The sequence below is a fragment of the Salmo salar genome, chromosome ssa14 (assembly GCF_905237065.1).
Source record: "Salmo salar chromosome ssa14, Ssal_v3.1, whole genome shotgun sequence".
NCBI classification, from domain to species: domain Eukaryota; kingdom Metazoa; phylum Chordata; class Actinopteri; order Salmoniformes; family Salmonidae; genus Salmo; species Salmo salar.
This window is the reverse complement of record NC_059455.1, coordinates 37957316-37978167: the sequence shown is the minus strand read 5'-3', so window position 1 is coordinate 37978167 and position 20852 is coordinate 37957316. Positions and strand designations below refer to the sequence as shown.

The window sequence follows — 20852 nt, the reverse complement described above, 5'->3', positions numbered from 1 at the left end:
CATAACGGTGGTCATTATGGCTAAACAGTTATATTTTTGTTTCATCAGACAAGGGGACATTTCTCCAAAAAGTACGATCTTTGTCCCCATGTGCAGTTGCAAACCGTAGTCTGGCTTTTTTATGGCAGGTTTGGAGCAGTGGCTTCTTCCTTGCTGAGCGGCCTTTCAGGTTATGTCGATACAGGACTCGTTTTACTGTGGATATAGATAGTTTTGTACCTGTTTCCTCCAGCATCTTCACAAGGTCTTTTGCTGTTGTTCTGGGATTGATTTGCACTTTTGGCACCAAAGTACGTTCATCTCTAGGAGACAGAACGAGTCTCTTTCCTGAACGGTATGATGGCTGTGTTGTCCCATGGTGTTTATACTTCTACAATTTTTGGCTGATTTATTTTGATTTTCCCATATTGTCAAGCAAAGAGGCACTGAGTTTGAAGGTAGGCCTTGAAATACATCCACAGGTAAACCTCCAATTGACTCAGATGATGTCAATTAGCCTATCAGAAGCTTCTAAAGCCATGACATAATTTTCTGGAATTTTCCAAACAAATCATATTGTTGGAAGGCAACCGTGTGCCCATCAAAATCACCAGAAAGCAACCCTGTGGCTAGCCCTTACTTGACAGGGATGCGGTTCTCTAGCGAGGGCAGGATTATGGTGATGGTGGTCTCCGTGTCACGGGTGTGGTCAATCTCTGGACGGCGGATGGCAATTGGTGGAGAGGTCTTGGCGTGGATGCGGTGCCTCAGTCCGCCCATGTTGCCCTCAGAAGAGGTGATCTTGAAGTCATAGTCGGTATCTGGCTGCAAGTTGGGGATCACTGCTTTCCTCAGCTTGGCATCCACCTCCATCTTCTGGCGGTTATACTCCACCTGGGAGGAATAGGATAGGGGAGGGTATTTCTGACAGCTAAGATCACACATTTACACACACATAATAAGATGGCGCCATCCTTAATGTTCGCCATTTTGCAAACTTCAACCCAACTTTGCCATTTTGTGATTCTTTAGCTGTTTATTTCTATTATTTCTTACAACCAACAAGAACTCTTGAACATCAGATCGGTAGTTACTTACCCCAATTCCAGCTTCTACTACAACTTTGATTCATCTGCCCTGGGCTCTTTCTGTAATTCTGACCCAATTTTCGGGGTATGCAAGAGGAAAATCCGGCGTTACAGAGGCAAGAGAGGGGAGGCCTGGCGACATTAAGGCGAAGGGAAAACCAACCACCTCTTCCCTCCATTCTACTGGCTAATGTACAGTCAATTGATAATAAGATGGATAACCTCCGATCACAGATTTGCAACCAACAGGACTCTCTTGACTGGAATATTCTCTGCTTTTCCGAAACATGGCTTTCAGACAAGATGCACCCAATGGCTATCCAACGAACTAACCACCTCCGTCACCGGCTACATTAGGAAATGCATCGGCGACGTTGTCCCCACAGTAAAGGCTCGCTGCTTCCCCAATCAAAAGCCCTGGATTAACACTGAGGTTGGCGCTGCGCTAAAGGACAGGGCTACTGGACACAGGGCTTTCGCAGACAACCCTGAGGCTACGGCTGAGCACAGGAACAAGTACAAGAGGTCCCGCCATGACCTTCGCAGAGTCATCAAACGTGCAAAAGGACAATATAGGAATAAGGTGGAATCATATTACACAGGCTCCGATGCCCACCACGTGGCAGGGGCTACAGTCCATTACGGATTACAAAGGAAGACCCAGCCATGATCTATCCAACAATGCCTATCTACCAGACGAACTTAATGCATTTTATGCACGCTTCGATAATAACAACACCGTACCGTGCATGAGTGCCTCCACCAACCCAGAGGACTGGGTGATCTCGCTGATCTCGGAGCAGGTCGAGAGCTTCAAGTTCCTTGGTATCCACATCACTAAGGTCTTAAATGGTCCACACACACAGTCGTGAATAAGGCACAACAGCCCCTCTTCCCCCTCAGGAGGTTGAAAAGGTTTGGCATGGGCCCCCAGATGCTCAAAGTTCTACTGCTGCACCATTGAAAGCATCTTGACTGGCTGCATCACTGCTTGGTATGGCAACAGCACCTCCCTCTATCGCATGGCACTACAGAGGGCGGTGTGAAAGAAGGCCCGGAAAATCGTTAAAGACGCTATCCCTTCAAGCCATAGACTGTTGTCACTGTTTCCGCACAGCAAACAGTACCGGTGCATCAAGTCTGACAGCAACAGGCTCCTGAACAGCCCCGAAGCCATAAGACTGCTAAATAGCTAACAAAATGGCTACACAGATTGTCTGAGTTGACCCTTGTATTTAATTGGTATTTTTGTCTCTATGCACACTCACAGGACTCTACACACTCACGCACACTGGCACTCCAACACACACTCCAACACACTCACTTAATTTGCACATACATTTATACTGACTCTACACACACACCCACCCACCCACCCACCCATACGCTGCTGCTACTCTGTTTATCATATATCCTGATACCTAGTCACCTTACCCCTATACATATCTACCTCCATCACTCCAGTATCCCTGTCACCTTACCCTTATACATATCTACCTCTATCACGCCAGTATCCCTGCACATTGTATATATGATATTGAAACTTAACCAGTATATAAATGACTTACTTCTCATGTTCTTATTTATTTCTTGTATGTTTTTTTATTTCTCATGATATTTTTAATACTACATTGATTATTGCATTGTTGGGTTTAGAGCTTGCAAGAAAGGCATTTCACTTTACTTGTGCACTTGACATTAAAACTTGAAACTTATGCATATGTACACACACAGTTGTTTACACACACACACACACACACTCACAGTGAAATGGTAGGGGTAGGGGCTCTCAGGGAATTCCCAGGTCAGGAGAACGCTCGTCTTGGTCGCCAGGTTCACTGAGAAATTCCTCGGGACATCTGATTGGAAGACGGGAAAACAGACACATGGTCAGTGGCGGTATAGACCACCCCATTCGCATGTCTCGTCTGTCCTTAACCCTTTGTGGAAAAGCTACCAACCCATTCTAGTGGGTTCTATAATTCCTAAAATAAGATTAAGAAGAATTATACAGTGATGTCATACATCTCAAGATTCTTCAGGAAGTACGTATATGGGCACTGAGTAGCAAATAAGAGTGAATAGAATTGAAGAGATAGGAACAGTTGTGCCCTGTTCATCATCCTCTTTATGACGACATAATCTGTGTAATCCCACTTTATCTCGTTCTAGCCTAATTCGCTCCGGAACATTTCCAGAACAGAACGCACAGAATATTTAACTGCCAAACAACTCTCTTCTCAAGGAGCTATCAGGTCGCTGTGAAGTGGATGAGAGGATGTTAGACAGTCAAAGCAAGGTCATCTTTAGACTGCAGTGTGCCATTCAACCTCTCCACTCCTCTGCTTCCACCCTGTAGATCTGTTAGTGGGTGATGGAGGGTAGGTGCGGGTCTTTAGACATGGTGGTAGTGGGAACGGCAGATGAAGGTTTAGAGGAAGAGTAGGAGGAGGTGAAGAGGGTGGATTGATTGATCAGAGTGAAGAGTGGATGGAGAGCAACAGAACTGAAGAATGTGTTTGGTTAGTGGTGAAGTGCCTACTGGGGAGTGTGAGGGCTACAAAACATGTTAACAGCATGTCAACAAAGGTTGGAACAGGTTAGGTCAATCCAAAAGGAGGTAAAAGCTTACCTTTAGAAACAAACCATGTGTATTAAACGAAACCCTCGTTCAGTCAGCCAAGGAGCCCAGACTCAACACTTACCTCACAGTTCACAACCAGTCCGGCTTTTCTACTGACTTTTACCTGTGGGTGTGAGCGTGTTCTCTATACATTCATGTGGCATTCAGTCAGTTTTCCTTAGAGGTGAGGAGTAGGTGTGGAGTAGGTGTGGAAGGAGGTGGTGGGTGTGTGGAAGAGACTAGGATTTGCAGTTTTTTCCAGTGGACTCGTTTTCAACCACCCTGTGGGTGAAAGTTGACCCTTATAACTGGCCCAGAGTCAGCTTTGCATTTTGGACTATGATATTCAAGGTTCAGATTAAAATTGTAAAAATATGACTCTAGACCAGTGTTTAGAGTGAATAGGGGGGTTTCTCTGGAGCCCTGTGCCAGGCCCCAGGCCAGCCCTACCTGTCTCGAAGGCCAGTGTGCGATACAGCAGCGGGGGACTGAAGGGGCCGGGACCTACGCTGGTGTGGGCACACATCTGCACCTCGTACCCTGTGTTGTGGTTCAGGCCCAGAATGGTGTAGCTGGACACAATGGCCGGGAGCGTGATCTGGCGAGGGGGTCCCAGAGGGTCAATGCCCAGAGGGTTAAGACCCCCTGCTTCCCGATAAGCTATTGTGTATTCGGTGATCACACCGTTTCGCTCGCTTGGCACAGGGGGCAGCCAGGAGAACTGGAGTGAACAGCAGGTGGCGTTAATGTATTCTGAGATTTGAGGGTAGCCCCTGGGTGGGTACTCAGGCATCTTGAGTTCCTCCCGTGCCTCGTCTCCGTACCCTGACCGGCTTTTGGCGGAAAGGGTAACGACATAGGTCAATCCTGGAATGACGTCTGTGAGTGTGTACGTTCGCTCCCTGGCCGAAAACTCCACCGTAGTGTCCAGGGTTGCATTCTTCAGCCCAAATTGTAGCCGGAAACCCTGGATCTGAACTTCAGACCCTTTGGCCCCTGGACCTGAGTCTGACCCCCCAGTAGGGGGCCCCCATCTCACCACCATGGAGGGCTCAGACCCTGGGCGCACCGACAGGGAGGGGGCACCAGGCACTGCAGACAAGAGGAGAGAGAGGCACAGACATGTCAGTTCTGCATTGTGCCTTTGAAACATTCATATACTGTATGTCTAATATGCTATCGTGTGTGTATTGTGTGTGCATTTGTTAGTGATCTTATTCTGTTTGAGTGTGTGCAATGCTCACCAATCCCTGGTGTCTGCACCACCTTGGCTTTACTGTGTGTTCCATCCCCTTTAGTGGTGTAAGCCGCCACAGACACAGAGTACCACATCTCAGGCTTCAGACCCCCCACTATCATCTCCTACAGGGTCACACACACAAGATACTTTTTCAGCTAAGCCTCATAAACCTCCTCTTCCCTCTCCCTAGCCCTCCATTTCTCCCCCTATCTCTACTAACACATCACATAGTATTAACTCACTCTGTCCTATTACTTTACATAGAGACGTTACAAACTGACTGTCTCTCAGATAGAAGGCATCTCCTAATGAGGAGTTCATAGCTTACTTATGCAATGTACAGCATAACCACTACCACTGTAGGTTCAGTTTAATACTGACAGAATGATCCATACTCACATATTCAGTAGAGTCATCCTCCACAAACTGATCCCACGGTTAGACCCGGAGGGGAGAGAGAGAGGGAGGAGAGTGAATGAGTCGAGAGAAGAGATTAGATAAAGGAGGAGGAAATGGGAGCGTAGTGGGAGGCAAAGCTCCCTCAATTTTTTTTGCCACTGAGCACAAATGTGAAGATTCTGTGCAACTTCCGGCGAGCGTTTACTGTGAACACTGATGCTGTACCTGCTATTATTGACTGTTTTAACAGTGGCCAAGAAACCACTTTACAAAACAAAATACATTATTATTCCCCATATCATTAATACAGAGAATCTATGAAACGATGCTACCCTCTGCCTACAGTATTGGCTTCTTAGCTTATTCAAGCCCGTCTCAAAATACAATAAGGCCCCTTTAAGACAGGAAAAAAGCTTTTTACCTAACTCGCTTTTCAAAGATGTCTAGAAATGTTCACGTTTTGTGCTCTTGTAGGAAGCAATCACTTCAACATTTCAGACTATAAATTACCTATAACTGGGCTAATAACTCGCTAACTAGTAAATAATATGAACAAATGTAGACACATGGCTACATGTAGCACTCACTTTGATCTCAAAACAAGCACATAATAATCACAACCCCTCATGCTGTAAAGCAGTCCAGTTCAAATGTAATGGTTCAATTCAATATATGGCAATGGTCTATTTGCATATAGGCCTACTGCAGCTCTGATTGGTTATGGTGCACCGGCCTGAATCGTGCCTGTCAATGCAATAGAATCCCACTCCGATGCGCTCTGCCTACAATAAAATCTCTTGCATAGTTAATTTTGCATACTAAATCTTGCATAGTTTGTTTAGTTTCGGTATGTTGCATTGAAAGTGGCTAATATTGCGTTGATTCGATCACAATTCCCACAGTAATGGGAAATGTTGATAGTGTTAACTAAAGGGGAAAACTCTAGAAAGTTGAGTGAAGTTCAATCTCGTGCTTCTCTGCACGTGCTGATATTTCTTCTGCTCCGGCAGTCCCGGGGGCGCTGCGTGCTGCACATGCCCGCAGCTTAGAGGGAACATTGGTGGGAGGTGATGTGTACTGCAGACTCAGTGAGATAAATGATTTGCTTCACTTTAACTGAACAATGACCTGCAGAGGTGTGATAGCTGGCAAATATATGTTATCTTTGAAAGTACATATGTACGTGACTGTTGAGAAGATATTCAAATGAATTTTTTTAACGGAAAATAAGAAAAATAAGAAGGTGATGACCTCACCTGGCTGTCGTCCAATAGCAGGTCTTTGATTCGGGGAAGGATGCGTGATGAGCCACTCTCCACACGAGCATAGTGCACCTGGTAACCACGGATCTGACCTTGGCGTTGCCTTGGCAACACAGATCGCCAGGTGACCCTAAGAGCAGTGGAGTTGAAGGGCCGGACCTCCACCTGCCGAGGGGCCGCACCTGGGACTAAGGAACACACACATACATCTAATTTCTCAATCAACGCATCGATCAGCTAATCTAGAACTTCAGCCATCCATCTACCCTGCTTCAAACATTCTCGTCTCAAGCTTGTTTGATATCTCTCTGACACGAACACACACTCACTCACCATCGTGGTCTGTGCGGCAGAGCAGCGCTGGACTCTCTGGTCCAGACCCCTCGGTAGTGAAGGCTGCCAGGCTAACGCGGTACCAGGTCCACTTTTCCAGCCCCTCCACCACCGCCTGCCCCTGCTCTGGGGGGATGGGAGGCCCCTTCACCTCTGGACCCTGACCTTTGACTTCGGCCCCAGACACCACTTGCTGGTAGCGCAGCACATAAGCAGTCAGTGTGCCATTTTGGGTCTCAGTGGGCGGCGGTGTCCAACTTACCCTAAGGGAGGTGGAGCTGGGGCTGTCACAGGACACGCCCAGGGGAGCAGCCGAGGGCTCTGATTGGATGAGGGTCAGGATAAGGAAGTGGGCAAGGCCGGGGGAGTATGGAACGCAGTGAAGAAATAGAAAGGGAGAGCAAAGAGACAGTGGCGGAAAGAGGGTGAAAAACCAAAACAAAAGGATAGAAGAAAAAGTAAATACAAATAAAAAAAGGAAAACTAAATAAAAAAAGAGACGGCCTCAAAATAAAAACAAACATGACTCAGCTGAACACAGAAGACAAAGGCTTTGACACAGAAGACAAAATCTTCGACACAGAAGACAACGGCTACAACACAGCAGTTCAATAGAGTAGACAAGGCCTTCAACACAGAAGACAAAGCTTTATGGAGGAAGAAAGGAATTAATCATGTTAGCTAGGTAATGAGATAAAGGACAACTTAATTACTACCCAGGAGGATGTGTAACTGATACCAGATGATTGGCTTTCACCTGTCTGCTCTGACCAATGGCAGCACAGTGATTTACGACTGGGAAGAGGGCCTTTAAGACATTGTCTAGAGACACAGCTCTGCTTAGTTTTGCTTGGCTGGATAAGAACAGAGCTATATTGTAGATCAGGGATGGGCAACTGCCGCTATACTGTCGATCGGAGATGGGCAACTGCCGCTATACTGTCGATCGGGGATGGGCAACTGCCGCTATACTGTCGATCGGGGATGGGCAACTGCCGCTATACTGTCGATCGGGGATGGGCAACTGCCGCTATACTGTCGATCGGGGATGGGCAACTGCCGCTATACTGTCGATCGGAGATGGGCAACTGCCGCTATACTGTCGATCGGAGATGGGCAACTGCCGCTATACTGTCGATCGGAGATGGGCAACTGCCCGCGGATACATTTCCAAAGACATGAAAAACAGTAGAAACATTTGGGGGGGGGGTCTCAACTTGCTGTTGAGAGTTAGAATAGTAGAATACACAAGGTGAAATTTAGTTGTGCATCATCAGTTTTTTTCTTGTTATGTCACTCACTGACAGTCACTCAATTGGCCCATGTCAGAAAACAGTTTTTAGACGAGTAAGTTAGTCTAACAGCCAGTAAACTTGTAATATTCATGGTGAATATCCGACCAGGGGGCCCCCATTGATTGTTAGTTTCTCACTCAGGTATCATATTTAAAACTGCAAACATTTCTCTCTACCCTATTGCAAGAAATGTACTCTAAAACATCATTTTTTTCTCTCCACTGTCAAGAAGGGGGCCGCTAAAACAATATTTTGCTAAGGGCCCCCAAAAGGGTAGGGCCAGCTCTGACAACATGTGTGGGTATGGAAGTGCATATGCAGACCCGCGAACTACTGCTGCCCCCTATGATGAGTTGAGATTTTCTGTGGCCCTCACCCCCATCAAAGTTGCCCATCCCTGCTGTAGATACTATGTAGAGTTTTGCAGTCTATCCTCTATCTTGCTACCAAGGTTTCCTTCCTTGACATTCTCAGTGGAATGTAATAATTGTGTTGGAACTTTGTCAAACTCTTCATATATTTTAGTAATGCTTTGTAGCCCTTTCCTGCTGTCAATGACCAAAAGCGAATGTTATTCATGTTTTCATAATCTCATAATTAATAAAGATTATAAAAAATGAATACAAATCCGGTGTTACTATGTCAAACAGTTTAGTTATATGTCAGTCTTCTGTGATGTATTTAAAGTGTAGTATTGGGATGAAAACTCAAAATGTAATGCATTACAACTCTATATCTGACATGGAGCAGGTATCGTCTTTTATTTAAGCCCATAACCATGTGTGTGAGGTGTATACTTTTGTTTCAAAGTAGATTTGTTTAAGACTACCAAGAATCCCTCTGTGACCCTGATTTAGCCCGCTGCAGTAAAAGTTTAAACTGCCCAATCAAATTTCTTAAAATTGGGTTTGGGGATTGGATATTTCAAATGTCATATAAAAAAGGTGGAGAGCAGGATTTGAGGGAGCTGAAACGAAAACCAAATACTTTCATTAACGTTGACCTCATGCAATTTCAGAGGAACTATGAGATAGAATGAGAGACAAGGCACTGGACGGAGGGACAGAAGAACAGCAAGGAAAAGAGACACAACCAGGCACTGTCTGAGATGCCTACCTGTCCTTCCCACCCGTAGCCATCACATAGGACCTTCTTACCATGCAACAACCACCATTCAAACAAAATGTCAACCAAACAAAGGTTCAGAGGAAAAGATATTCATGCACATATGTTCATCATTCATGGATTTGTGAATCTGACAGTCTGACACTTCAACTGCACAGTCCCAGTACCAGTGGCCTGGGGGAACAATCACGATGTGCACCCAAGCCTAGTGACAGCACGTAAACCGTGCCAAGCTAACTGTGAACTGCATTCTGCTCCATGAAATTAAATTCTTATCTGCCACATTCAGCCACTCCCTAGCCTGCCACCCAGGTGTCTAACCTCCATGTGTAGGTCAAGCATATCAAGGGGCATCCAGCTAGCCAAATATAACATGTTAAAAGTTGCATAAAGTTTCTGTTGGTGAATATACAGGTAACTGCCAAAATAAAAGAAACACCAGCCTAAAGCATCTCAAAAGGACGTTGGGCCACCACGATCCAGAACAGCTTCACTGCACCTTGGCATAGATTCTACAAGTGTCTGGAACTCTATTGGAGGGATGCCACACCATTGTTCCACGAGAAGTTCCATAATTTAGAGTTTTGTTGATGGTGGTGGAAAATGCAGTCTCAAGTGCCGCTCCAGAATCTCCCAGAAGTGTTCAATTGGGTTTAGATCTGGTGACTGAGACGGCCCTGGCATGTGGTTTACATCGTTTTCATGCTCATCAAACCATTCAGTGACCACTTCCCTGTGGATGGGAGCATAGTCATCCTATGGGGGCATAGCTATGGTAGCCAAACTAGTGTCCATAATAATGGCTTACCCAGCCTTTATACATGAGCCTAAGCATGATGGGATGTTAATTGCTTAATTAACTCAGGAACCACACCTGTGTGGAAGCACCTGCTTTTAATATACTTTGTATCCCTCATTTACTCAAGTGTTTCCTTTATTTTGGCAGTTAGCTGTATGTCCTATGTACATTATATGGTGTCTTTTTATTATTTTATTTTTTTTTTTATTACAGGTAACAAATATTAAAAAGTAATACTGTACCTTTACACCAGTCCCCGCTGGATACAGGCCTATTAGTTTGATTTGGTCTTAGACTCCGACTGACCAGCACATACCTCCAATAAAGCCTCGAAAATTATTTAATCCTGATGACCTTTGACCTGTGACAATGAGCTTCTTGAACTGGAGAAAAAGGGCACTTTGACCCACCTTGGAGTAAAGAAAACTGAAGGACTGAAGAAAATGAAACAAGATGGAAAAACTGAAGACAGCGACCTTATCCGATCGGTATATCCGGGACTTTTCACTGTGTGAGTAAACTGTGAAAGTTAAAATAAACTGTTGGTGTGCTAAACATCAGGTACACTCTAAATACATAGAAGATGGATGCAGGGATGGATGGATGGATGAGTGAACAAGATAAATGAATAGATGAGTGGACAAGATGGATGAGTGTGTAGACGACTCCCGGGGGATCAGTGAGCTGTGAGGGATACAAGTACATCACACTGTAACGTTACACAGTGTGTGTTTGCAGGTGTGACAGAGGGAAACGTACTAGCTTGTGCTGTCCTCTGGACCAGCTCGTTGGTAAAGGCTCCAATGCCTTTGTTAGAAATGGCAGCCAGGGAAAAGGAGTACTCCGTGTTAGCCCTCAGACCCTCCACTGTGTACGACGCCCTGGGCCCAAACGTCAACTTCTCCTGTTAGAGACGGAGAAGGGGGGAGAGAGAACATGAATAAAAGAAAGAGAGAAAGAGAAAGAAAGAAAGAGAACTGGATTCTGATAAATGGACTTTATCATCTTAATGAAATCTACTTAGTATGGAAGAAAAAAAGTCTGACCAGGCTGCCGAACTTGACAGGTTTGTAGAGCAGTTCGTAGTTGACGATGCCCTCCTTGATGTAGGACGGTTCCCAGGTCAGCTCTATACTGGTCTCCGTTACCTTGCCCACTTTGAACTTTCCTGGCTGCCCTGGAACTACAGGGGATAGAGGAGGAGACAGGACAACAGTTAGAACTCACCTCTCCAGCATCCAGTCAGTTAGTAGCTTCTAGACTGTTCTATTCATCCTTTATTTAAACAGACAAATCCCATCCCAGCCCTGTAGTTCTACACAAGATTTGTGTTACTGACCTTAAACAGTACTGAAGCACTTTGACATGAACCGGGTCAGAAAAGGGAACAAACCCACAGACACTGTTACGGATACAAGTATCCTGTGTGTGTATTTTCTTTCCTTCTCCCCTATTCACAGGTGTCACCAATCAGTCGGCAATCAGAAGACACCTGCTCCTTTTCCCTTACCCAATCACATCCCCTTTCCCTTGGTTTAAAAATCCAGTCAGTTGTTGTCTCTCTGTTGCTACATGTCACAGTTGTCCGGAATTATGTGAGTGTGTATTGTTGTGCTTCATGACTGTTTGTTTGTTTGTTGGTGGGAAAAGGGGTTACCAAGACAAGTCACCCATGGGCATATACTACCCGTAGGTAAACTTTGTCTAAATACCCTAGTTAGAACTGGGTGGACCACCCACTGTATTTTTGGTTAGTTACAGTGAGGGAAAAAAGTATTTGATCCCCTGCTGATTTTGTACGTTTGCCCACTGACAAAGAAATGATCAGTCTATAATTTTAATGGTAGGTTTATTTGAACAGTGAGAGACAGAATAAAAAAAAAAAACGTATGTCAAATGTTATAAATTGATTTGCATTTTAATGAGGGAAATAAGTATTTGACCCCTCTGCAAAACATGACTTAGTACTTGGTGGCAAAACCCTTGTTGGCAATCACAGAGGTCAGACGTTTCTTGTAGTTGGCCACCAGGTTTGCACACATCTCAGGAGGGATTTTGTCCCACTCCTCTTTGCAGATCTTCTCCAAGTCATTAAGTTTTCGAAGCTGACGTTTGGCAACTCGAACCTTCAGCTCCCTCCACAGATTTTCTATGGGATTAAGGTCTGGAGACTGGCTAGGCCACTCCAGGACCTTAATGTGCTTCTTCTTGAGCCACTCCTTTGTTTCCTTGGCTGTGTGTTTTGGGTCATTGTCATGCTGGAATACCCATCCACGACCCATTTTCAATGCCCTGGCTGAGGGAAGGAGGTTCTCACCCAAGATTTGACGGTACATGGCCCCATCCATCGTCCCTTTGATGCGGTGAAGTTGTCCTGTCCCCTTAGCAGAAAAACACCCCCAAAGCATAATGTTTCCACCTCCATGTTTGACGGTGGAGATGGTGTTCTTGGGGGTCATAGGCAGCATTCCTCTTCCTCCAAACACGTTGAGTTGATGCCAAAGAGCTCCATTTTGGTTTCATTTGACGACAACACTTTCACCCAGTTGTCCTCTGAATCATTCAGATGTTCATTGGCAAACTTCAGAAGGGCATGTATATGTGCTTTCTTGAGCAGGGGGACCTTGCGGGCGCTGCAGGATTTCAGTCCTTCACGGCGTGACTATGGTCCCAGCTGCCTTGAGATCATTGACAAGATCCTCCCGTGTAGTTCTGGGCTGATTCCTCACCGTTCTCATGATCATTGCAACTCCACGAGGTGAGATCTTGCATGGAGCCCCAGGCCGAGGGAGATTGACAGTTCTTTTGTTTCTTCCATTTGCGAGTAATCGCACCAACTGTTGTCACCTTCTCACCAAGCTGCTTGGCGATGGTCTTGTAGCCCATTCCAGCCTTGTGTAGGTCTACAATCTTGTCCCTGACATCCTTGGAGAGCTCTTTTGTCTTGGCCATGTTGGAGAGTTTGGAATCTGATTGCTTCTGTGGACAGGTAACAAACTGAGATTAGGAGCACCCCCTTTAAGAGTGTGCTCCTAATCTCAGCTCGTTACCTGTATAAAAGACACCTGGGAGCCACAAATCTTTCTGATTGAGAGGGGGGTCAAATACTTATTTCCCTCATTAAAATGGAAATCAACTTAACATTTTTGACATGCGTTTTTCAGGATTTTTTTGTTATTCTGTCTCACTGTTCAAATAAACCTACCATTAAAATTATAGTGATCATCTCTTTGTCAGTGAGCAAACATACAAAATCAGCAGGGGATCAAATACTTTTTTCCCTCACTGTAGCTAGCTGTTCTTAAAGCAGGCTAGTCTAGCTTTGGGGTGTTTTTGGAATATTTATTTATTTATTTCATTGGGTCCAGGTCAGTCCCTCTTCCCGCCCCCCCCCTTACCGTGTGTTTACCAAATAAACCTATAGTGTTTGACGGTAGATTTAAGTTGTCTGTGGTTTTTGTTCTCACTGTTATAATTTGCATGAGTTATGTTATGGGTCTCGTTTCCATCCCCCCCCTAGACTGCAGGGCCAAAGGGATTTGTAACAGACACAAACCCACAGATACACACACAAACCCACAGACACACTGACCTCCGGGCAGCACTTTGACATGGACGGGGTCAGAGAAGGGTCCGTCTCCCACAGAGGTGAAGGCCAGGACTCTGACAGTGTATGTCTCAGAGGGTACCAGGCTCTGGATGGAGGTGATGGTGCTGTCTTGAACATTATGGATCTGCCACAGACTCATGGGCTGAGATGGGTCCATGGTGTAGTACACCCGGTAACCTTTCACCTGGAGGGAGGGATGGAGGAACAGAGGCAGGGGGAACCACAGAAAGAGAGGGACAGTTAGACAATGGAGAGAATCTCCTTTCTGCTGTTTTCTATAATTAGCCTTTCATTGTCTGGTCCCATAGACTTGTTTGAGCTTGGAAGCTATTATATATTGTGACGTCAATGCCCAGAACAAATGATACTGGACCGGACCTGTATGTTGTTGAGCTAGATAAAAATTGCATTCGCTTTGAGGTTGAAATATCATTACCGTTATCATTAAATAACTGAATTACCTTTGAGGACCCTTTCTTTACCTAAAGCCTAATCACTATAGTCCATGATTAAAAATGTAATGTTTTTTTATGATGCACTGCCCCACCTCCACGCCTTGTTGTAATTACTGTTGTTTATGATGACTGCCTGGCTACCCATCCACATTGCTCCGGCCAAACTGACGTTTCTTCTCTACGATGATCGATAGAGCAGCGGATTTAAATTCAGGGTGAGTCGCCAGGCAACCATGATGCAGTTTATTATGTTTAGACTGTCCAGGGACAACAGAGGAAAATTTGATGTTTATCTAACTAACTCAGTTACTATTGCGCCTCAGTGGTGTCTCTGTCAGAGATGTTGATCACTGTTTATTATCCCTGTCTTGGCCATTTATTCTCTTCTGATAACATTCTAATTAATACATTCATACATTTACAGATTAATAACATAATACATTATAAATAAAGTAGTACATTAGTAAATTATTATTAATAAATTAAAGAACCAGTGCAGTCAACTTACTTTCCTGTGTTTTATATACTGCTCAAAAAATAAAGGGAACACTTAAACAACACAATGTAACTCCAAGTCAATCACACTTCTGTGAAATCAAACTGTCCACTTAGGAAGCAACACTGATTGACAACAAATTTCACATGCTGTTGTGCAAATGGAATAGACAACAGGTGGAAATTATAGGCAATAAGCAAGACACCCCCAATAAAGGAGTGGTTCTGCAGGTGGAGACCACAGACCACTTCTCAGTTTCTATGCTTCCTGGCTGATGTTTTGGTCACTTTTGAATGCTGGCGGTGCTTTCACTCTAGTGGTAGCATGAGACGGAGTCTACAACCCACACAAGTGGCTCAGGTAGTGCAGCTCATCCAGGATGGCACATCAATGCAAGCTGTGGCAAGAAGGTTTGCTGTGTCTGTCAGCGTAGTTTCCAGAGCATGGAGGCGCTACCTGGAGACAGGCCAGTACATCAGGAGACGTGGAGGAGGCCGTAGGAGGGCAACAACCCAGCAGCAGGAGCGCTACCTCCGCCTTTGTGCAAGGAGGAGCAGGAGGAGCACTGCCAGAGCCCTGCAAAATGACCTCCAGCAGGCCACAAATGTGCATGTGTCTGCTCAAACGGTCAGAAACCGACACCATGAGGGTGGTATGAGGGCCTGACGTCCACAGGTGGGGGTTGTGCTTACAGCCCAATACCGTGCAGGACGTTTGGCATTTGCCAGAGAACACCAAGATTGGCAAATTCGCCACTGGCGCCCTGTGCTCTTCAAAGATGAAAGCAGGTTCACACTGAGCACATGTAACAGACGTGACAGAGTCTGGAGACGCCGAGGAGAATGTTCTGCTGCCTGCAACATCCTCCAGCATGACCGGTTTGGCGGTGGGTCAGTCATGGTGTGGGGTGGCATTTCTTTGGGGGGCCGCACAGCCCTCCATGTGCTCGCCAGAGGTAGCCTGACTGCCATTAGGTACCGAGATGAGATCCTCAGACCCTTTGTGAGACCATATGCTGGTGCGGTTGGCCCTGGGTTCCTCCTAATGCAAGACAATGCTAGACCTCATGTGGCTGGAGTGTGTCAGCAGTTCCTGCAAGAGGAAGGCATTGATGCTATGGACTGGCCCGCCCGTTCCCCAGACCTGAATCCAATTGAGCACATCTGGGACATCATGTCTCGCTCCATCCACCAACGCCACGTTGCACCACAGACTGTCCAGGAGTTGGCGGATGCTTTAGTCCAGGTCTGGGAGGAGATCCCTCAGGAGACCATCCGCCACCTCATCGGGAGCATGTCCAGGCATTGTAGGGAGGTCATACAGGCACGTGGAGGCCACACACACCACTGAGCCTCATTTTGACTTGTTTTAAGGACATTACATCAAAGTTGGATCAGCCTGTAGTATGGTTTTCCACTTTAATTTTGAGTGTGACTCCAAATCCAGACCTCCATGGGTTGATAAATTGGATTTCCATTGATTATTTTTGTGTGATTTTGTTTTCAGCACATTCAACTATGTAAAGAAAAAAGTATTTCATAAGATTATTTCTTTCATTCAGATCTAGGATGTGTTGTTTAAGTGTTCCCTTTTTTTTTTTGAGCAGTGTATATATTTCCACACTATGAGGTTGGAATAATATTGTGAAATTGTTAAAATGATTATATTTTGGCCTGCCTGGTGACATAACTAGGCGTTAAATTAGTTAATAGACCAATAAGAGAGTTCCAAACATTTCTGCCAATAACAGCTAGTTTTTAAGTTTTATCCTCCCCACACCTAGACAGACAAAAATCTTGCTTGAACAATTGCTTTGTTAAGAAGCTATTTTTGTTTCTTTTTGACCATTTTCATTGAAAACAATCCCAGTAAGGCACTTAATTGCTACCCAGAAGTTATTAAATATTGAGACAAAAATGTCATTGTACCTTTAACAAAACAACTAACAAAACAAATCAACACTGACCTGTCCGTTGGGCTCCTCTGGTTCCTCCCAGCGTACCATGACAGTGTTCTTGGAGATGATCCTGGCCTGGACGTTCCTGGGTGGGCTAGCTGGGGCCTGCTCCCCTGTCCTGGCCTCCACCCGGGTGGACGAGGGTCCCTGGCCGATGCTGTTGAAGGCCGACACCCTGATCTCATACTCTGTGTTGGGGTAGAGCCCTCCAATGCTGTACCTGGTGGTGGTGATACTGTCCACCGTCTCGTACTTGCTGTCTGGTGCCTTGGCCCGGTACTGGATGATGTAATAGGACACCGGGTCGGGGTTACCGGAGTCCCAGGTGATGGTGACGCTAGTGGCAGTCGTCTCCGTGACGATGGGGGTACCGGGAGGCTTGGGAAGAGCTATGAAGGGAGAAGGAGACATTTGTTCAACTGTCCTTAATGTCTTAAGGCAGACAGGGAGAAAAGTGGCCCTTACTCTTGACGGACACCTGCGAGATCATAGATGGCCCTCACTCTCTAATACGGTGGTAACAAAGTTGGGGAGAGGGAGAGACAGAGAGAGCACAATTAGAAAGAGAAAGGTTGTCCCTTACTCTTAACTGACACCTGTGCAGTGGCCTCTATAATCCCCAGACTGCTCATGGCCACACAGGTGTAGTTGGCCGACTCCCTGATGCCGTTGAGCTCCAGAACGTTCCGCCCCACCGGCATCTCGTCCTCAGGTGTCAGGTCTTCACTACCCAGCATCCATTTGACGTAGGGCATGGGTGAACCCACCGCCACACAGGTGATGTTGATGCTGCCGCTGGGCATGATCTCATGGTTGGAGGGCAGGATGGAGAAACGAGGGGGCACACGACGCACTGGGAGAGGAGGAGATGGGGAAGACGGGGGAGGATTGTGGAGAGGGGGATGAGGAGGGGGAGCCGGAGCGGGAGGGACAGCAAAGGGGGCGACAGAGGGGAGGTAAGAAAGATAGAGAACGAGAGAGAGAGAGAGAGAGAGAGAGAGAGAGAGAGAGAAAGTGGGGTAACAGAAAGGGTAGAATGAACTTCACTGCTTTTACAAAGGGATATTTCACGTTTAGTCGAAACTACATTGGTAGTTTTGAAAATACTAGCTAATGATAGCAGTTGAAATACACAGATCCCATGTTGAGAGACTGCTTTCTCAAGTTACATTTCACCCTGCACATGAAACCTACTGTAAGTTTCTCATGTTTTAGCCAGTGTGCAACAACCCATTGCATATTTTACAAGGACATCATTTGGTATTGTAGAATCATCACTGCAGATGCCCAGACTATAAAGTTTTCTCTTCCCTATTTAAAACAATATCTACAAGGAACTAAAATGAGCTTAAATAAAACCAATGTGAAGATCTAAATTACAGCTGAACTACCCTTGCAGCGAAGCTCAAGGCTACTGACTTGAAAATGAGAAACTTCACCAGAAACTTGAGTGAGAAACTTTAATGAGAAACTTCAATGAGATTTCTGTGCCTCTGGGGTGAGTTCTCTACTGCAGATGAGGGCCCTTTAGATACGTGGCGCTGGCAGAGCCAATTGATAGAACCAGCTATTAGTCAGACAACTTGCACAGAGTGCTTCTGTTAACTGTACCTGTGCTGAATCTACTAGCTAGCTGTCAGATCTATCTGATATAATGACACGTAGAGGGAAGGATGCATGGATGCATAGAGACAGAGCTCACGGGTCACTTGCATGCCTAGAAGACTTGTAGAAGAAACTATAATCATGAAGAGACAGAGGGAGAAGAGAGATAGAGAGAAAGAGAGTATTGTCTGGTTCCTCTTCCAGTCAATGTGGCAAATCACGGCCTCATTGTACAACCAGAATACCAGATGAACACAGCAATGTTGAAAATAAATAAAAGCGATGCAAATAAGGTTATGGGAGATATAAATAGGTGTCGTTGCAATTACAATGTTCGCATTGAACACTTCAAATAAGGAAACATCAAGACATACATCATGAGTCATGACAGAGAGAGATAATCATGACTGAGAGAGATAATCCAAAGAGAGAGAAAGGGGTAGTATGCACATGTTTTTAGTAATTTAAAATTATGCACATTTGTCTGTTGATCCTAACCACCAGGGTACAGATGGAGTGCAGAATGCAGAAGAGAGAGAAAGAAGGGATATTAGAAGAGAGGGATGGGGACAGAGAGGATAAGAGGTAAGGGAGATAAGAAGAAAGGGGGAAAGGGCAGAAGGGGAAAGAAAGGAGGGATGGGAAAGAGAAAACACATGGCACTCTTGAAACTGCTGTTAGGTTCTCCAAAATCAGGCTTTGATTGGTGGATGTCGTAGGAACTGAAAAGTTGGTACCACAAGGCTGCAAAACAGAGGACTGAAGTAACTGTCAGACAGACAGACAGACAGACAGACAGACAGACACAGACAGACAGACAGACAGACAGACAGACAGACAGACAGACAGACAGACAGACAGACAGACAGACAGACAGACAGACAGACAGACAGACAAAGGACTATAGATGGACAGGAGTGGATGCAAGGGGAGGATGGGCAGACAGACAGACACAGTCAGTAGAAATATTGGCTAACGTCAAGATTCAAAACAGTATCTCAATCAGGGGTTTGAATCATGTTTTGAGTCACGATACAGGAATCTCCACTCAGTCAGTGGGAGTAAATCAGGGGGAAAGAGTCTTCATAGAATCACTGGCCTCAGTCTTCCCCCAAATGATTCTCAGCTGATGCATTTAATTTAAAAGAACCATGCTCAGATTCATTAATAAACTTCACCTAGCGTTGAAATATCTTCTCTAGGTTCAATGGATTTCACTGTATTCTTTAGTCTTCCTCAGATAGCACGCAAACAAACTATTCACCAAAACCAAGTACAAATGAACAATTTGGCATCTTCAAGTGATTCAATAGCTCGGTTGACATGATCCCATTCAACATAACAGTGCCATACATTTGGAGTGACCCTAGAATGCCAACAGATCCCCGGAATTGGACACTAAAGTTCAAGACAAAAAATAGACATTTAAATAACAGACAAAATAAAATGTAACTGTTATAAGAGACATCAAATGAAAAGGTAGGCAGGCAGATTCTCTCCAAAGCATGCAAGAGCCAGACAGAGACAAACAGAGACAGAGTGACCAGGTTAAAACCATGCAGCAGACAAGAGCACCTACTGTACGCAGTACCATACAATTCAGCTTGATCTTTTATTTAAGAAAATACTCAACTCTTAAAGTGTGTGCATAACGTGTGGTATACATATCTAACTACTAGAAGTTCCCTCAAGGTTTGGAGATTTGTTTAAGCTGAAGAAGAGAATAGAATGTGGACATTTCTGTCAAGTAGGAAATTAGGGTACATCCAGCTCTGCAGCAGGACAGCACAATATTCAAGTGCATGCTGAACAAAGATACGGCCGAGAATGAACAGTCAGGCAGTGACAATCTATTTACTATCAGACATATAAACTCAGCAAAAAAATAAACGTCCTCTCAATGTCAACTGCGTTTATTTTCAGCAAACTTAACGTGTGTAAATATTTGTATGAACATAACAAGATTCAACAACTGAGACATAAACTGAACAAGTTCCACAGACATGTGACTAACAGAAATTTAATAATGTGTCCCTGAACAAAGGGGGGTCAAAATCAAAAGTAACAGTCAGTATCTGGTGTGGCCACCACCTGCATTAAGTACTGCAGTGCATCTCCTCCTCATGGACTGCACCAGATTTGCCAGTTCTTGCTGTGAGATATTACCCCACTCTTCCACCAAGGCACCTGCAAGTTCCTGGACATTTCTGGGGGGAATGGCCCCAGCCCTCACCCTCCAATCCAACAGGTCCCAGATGTGCTCAATGGGATTGAGATCCGAGCTCTTCGCTGGCTATGGCAAAACACTGACATTCCGGTCTTGCAGGAAATCACGCACAGAACGAGCAGTATGGCTGGTGGCATTGTCATGCTGGAGGGTCATGTCAGGAAGAGCCTGCAGGAAGGGTACCACATGAGGGAGGAGGATGTCTTCCCTGTAACGCACAGCGTTGAGATGGCCTGCAATGACAACAAGCTCAGTCCGATGATGCTGTGACACACCTCCCCAGACCATGATGTACCCTCCACCTCCAAATCGATCCCGCTCCAGAGTACAGGCCTCGGTGTAACGCTCATTCCTTCGAC

The 20852-nt window shown here is 45.4% G+C and overlaps 1 protein-coding gene across 16 annotated transcripts in view; it reads right to left on the bottom strand.

Annotated features, from left to right (window-relative positions):
* LOC106569513 (receptor-type tyrosine-protein phosphatase S) overlaps positions 1 to 20852 on the bottom strand; it is a 125981-nt gene that overhangs the window by 31238 nt on the left and 73891 nt on the right. For 7 of the 16 annotated variants that reach the window (XM_045694333.1, XM_014140942.2, XM_045694339.1 and 4 more), the window contains 12 exons: positions 17245 to 17514; positions 16671 to 17050; positions 13736 to 13937; positions 11190 to 11326; positions 10903 to 11047; positions 6925 to 7245; positions 6586 to 6779; positions 5330 to 5356; positions 4935 to 5052; positions 4141 to 4782; positions 2832 to 2926; positions 620 to 873 (listed from right to left, as the gene is read on the bottom strand). In XM_045694333.1, the coding sequence (XP_045550289.1) occupies positions 620 to 873; positions 2832 to 2926; positions 4141 to 4782; positions 4935 to 5052; positions 5330 to 5356; positions 6586 to 6779; positions 6925 to 7245; positions 10903 to 11047; positions 11190 to 11326; positions 13736 to 13937; positions 16671 to 17050; positions 17245 to 17514 (2785 nt within the window). Of the gene's footprint in view, positions 1 to 619; positions 874 to 2831; positions 2927 to 4140; positions 4783 to 4934; positions 5053 to 5329; positions 5357 to 6585; positions 6780 to 6924; positions 7246 to 10902; positions 11048 to 11189; positions 11327 to 13735; positions 13938 to 16670; positions 17051 to 17244; positions 17515 to 18744; positions 18760 to 20852 lie in introns of all 16 variants that reach the window. The other 9 variants (XM_045694332.1, XM_045694334.1, XM_045694336.1 and 6 more) reach the window with 3 other exon arrangements.